The sequence below is a fragment of the Buceros rhinoceros genome, unplaced genomic scaffold (assembly GCF_000710305.1).
Source record: "Buceros rhinoceros silvestris isolate BGI_N320 unplaced genomic scaffold, ASM71030v1 scaffold5653, whole genome shotgun sequence".
Lineage (NCBI taxonomy): Eukaryota > Metazoa > Chordata > Aves > Bucerotiformes > Bucerotidae > Buceros > Buceros rhinoceros.
This window is the reverse complement of record NW_010404080.1, coordinates 32850-35978: the sequence shown is the minus strand read 5'-3', so window position 1 is coordinate 35978 and position 3129 is coordinate 32850. Positions and strand designations below refer to the sequence as shown.

The 3129-nt window shown below is 46.7% G+C and overlaps 1 protein-coding gene across 1 annotated transcript in view; it reads right to left on the bottom strand.

The window, feature by feature from the left end:
• Positions 1 to 3129, bottom strand: part of SLC12A4 (solute carrier family 12 (potassium/chloride transporter), member 4) — a 33267-nt gene that overhangs the window by 11812 nt on the left and 18326 nt on the right. The window contains exon 11 of the mRNA XM_010133231.1: positions 1475 to 1532. Coding sequence (XP_010131533.1) covers positions 1475 to 1532 — 58 coding nt within the window. The remainder of the gene's footprint in view (positions 1 to 1474; positions 1533 to 3129) is intronic.

Below are 3129 nucleotides of genomic sequence, written 5' to 3'. Positions count from 1 at the left end.
GCCCCAGCCGTGTGGCTGAGCTTTCGTTTTCCCTTCTCCTTTCCCCTGAACCGCAGGCAAGAGTTCCCGCACATCTTGGGAAGCGGAGCGATATTCAGACACGCCTCCGCGAATAAGCACACGCATAACAAGGGGCGTTTGAGACACTCCCCAGGGCGAGCCTCGGCACCTTCGAATTTCCGCCCCGGGACCGAGAGAACTTTTCAGTGGAGAGAGAAGAGAACATCCACAGTTACCTCAGTGCCCCTAGAGCAGTAAAAAGATTCTGCGAAGCAGGTAGACCTTTCCGCTCTGCCGATTACCAGCAGGGGTGGTTTTAACAGCCACACAGTTTTAACTCGCGACAAACAACAACAAAAAAATTCAAAACCCCAGCACAGCCCAGTAACAGACACCCCTACAGAAGACTTTGGGGTTTTGTTTGGTCAGTTTGTTTTGGTTTTCTCCCCGAGACAGTTACATTCACGAGCACTTCACCGCTTGTCCACTGGAAAGAGGCCATCAGTGTGAGGGAAGTTTTCAGAAAAAGCACTGGTAGATTCCACTACTGGGGACACCGTTACTGGATTTACAGACAGGAACACTGGTAATGAACAATCTGAGGGCAGCGAGAGCCAAAGACCAAACTCTGTGCAGCTGTGGATGTCTGACCAGGTTTGCACAAGAGAACAATCACAGATGCCATGAGGAAATGCTCCTTCCCGTGGATTCCGCTGAGAGCAGTACGACACACAGGGATACAGATGGGGACCATCCACCTGTCCTTTATGATTTTTCTTTAGAGCAGGTCAGGGAATGGACGTGAGAGTGGTCATTGATTTAGGGTCAGCAAGTACAGGAAAGGTTAGAACAACTCTGTAAGCTATTTGCTAACGTACCGTAGGCTGAAATAATTTCAGCTCTTTGGCATACGCTGATGTCACCAGTAATTCTACAAAAACCAGCAGTAGTACCTCAGGGGCAATGAAGCCAGAAACCAGTTAGCAAAGAGTAATTGTGCCAAACTCGGCCATTAACAAAAAGAGGACAACGACAAAATAAAGAAGGTTCATGTGGAGAAGGGAAAGGGAAAAAAATAAAAAGGAAAGATTTGCTGTATCTTGCTTTTCTAGGAAAAGAAAAAGAAATCTCTAGTTGACTATAGTTTACTGTTCAGGATCAGGTCTTTGAACGAGCACCCCTGGGAACTGAAAAGGGTACACCACAACACAGAAGTGGCTTGGGAGCGGTGGAGGAATTAAGGCATAGGATGGAAAATCTGAGGGAGCCAGAAAACATCAAATCAAATACAAGAAGATTCCCAAAGCCAAAGCACTGTTTACAATTTACACACAAGTATCATTTAAAAGGCACTCAGAACTAAAAACGAATAAACAAAAGAGGGGGGGACGATGACACACGACAGGATGGGGAAGAACACACCTCCCCTGCAAAGAAGAGAAATAAAGGAAAGCGCTAGAGCTGTCAAACTTACTTGTCTCTCAGGACTACCCCTTCTATGCAGGCTCCAAACAGTAGCACACAGCTGAGGTCTGGAGTACGGAGCGTGCTAAGGAAACGGCACTGGTTTAGACAGGGCAGAGGAGAAGCACCCCAGCGAGCAGGGTGGGAAGGTCCTACGGCACCTCACACTGCAGCATCTCCGCAAGAACAGGGCAGAGCCGGGGAGTAAATTAATGTCTCACCATTCTCACATTCGAGTGACAAAGTCATTATTCTAAGTTTCAATTGTTAAAAAGGATGTTTTTAAATGTTACAATAAAGGAGGTAAGTTGCAAGGAAATAATTTTATATGGAAACACTAATCTAATCTGCTGGTACAGAACAGAAACTGGTATTTAAATACCTTTCTTTTCTCTCTCCTCACGTGCCTGAAGATATTTGGAACACAGAGCACACCACTACCTTGCCCTTTCCCATTCTGGGGTGTTTGACAGCACTCACATCACCAGCAGGTGGATAGCGGGTTGTCATTAAACTGTACCACCTCTGCTCTGGGGTGTATCCAATACTTCCGGTGTTTTGGATCTGACGTTCCAGTGAAGTTTTTGATCTTGTGATTTAAGTTTACAAAAATGGTTATATCCTGAACACTACCCCTGAAATGCAACTGTAAAATACAAAGAGCAATGAAAGGAGGACTGATCACTCCTAAAAACCATGGTGTAACCTTCCACTGGGTGGCGTGTGAATATCTACATATAAAGTCCCCCACCACGGATTAAATTTTGAGCTGCAAATATTTTAACACCAAAGCTGGAGTCATGTCTGTGACCTGGTTTAGGGTTTATTACATTCAGAGGAAACGCAGGCTTCCTGGGACAGGGCCACTTCCCAGCGTAACATCTGGGAAGGCTGCGCTCTGAAGAAGCTGGAACAAGTGAGTTGGGATCCTGATTGACAGCTTGGCAAGTTTTAGCAAAAGAACACGTTCAAAACAGCAGAACTTCCAGAAGGGTCACCTTCTCGGCCAGCTGCCCTCTGGGTGGGATTGATTCCAAAAGCTCTTACAAAGAAGTTTTGAACTCCTGGCTCATACTAACTGCCTTTTGTCTTTTGTTTGTTTGTTTTTAACCTCCTCTATTGAAAAACTGTATTTTAGGATACCAATATCTAGAAGAAGCTGAAAGACTGTGGCTTCATCTCTTCTCTAGCAGGAGAGAAGAGATTAGGACAGTCTTTCCTAAGCAAAGCCCTAGAGTTTAACCACATACAACACCCAGCAACTTGAACGGGGACAAAGGCTGTTCCTCCGAACACGCACCCAGCACCCAGAGATCTGGTGTGAGCAACACCCTCATATTCTACAAGCTGAGTGCTTTCAGGGGGAACGGGCAGGAAACAACAAGTCACTCACTGCGACGTGGCGCTCACTGCTGAGCGCAGTGTTTGTGACACTTCACACAGGCCGGCTGGGCACGGGTCTAAGAACTGTGGAAGAGCATTACATCAGACGGGGGGTGTTAAAAATCAGGGGGAAAACCCCTATCAGCTCCGTAAGCTGACCTTGTTTCACTGACTTCAAAATAAATACATATTCATTAGTACCAGCAAGCAGCTGCCTCTACACATCAATCACTCTCCGCCCCGCCCCGCTCCCCCCCGGCCCTGGCCGCCCCGCAAACCAAA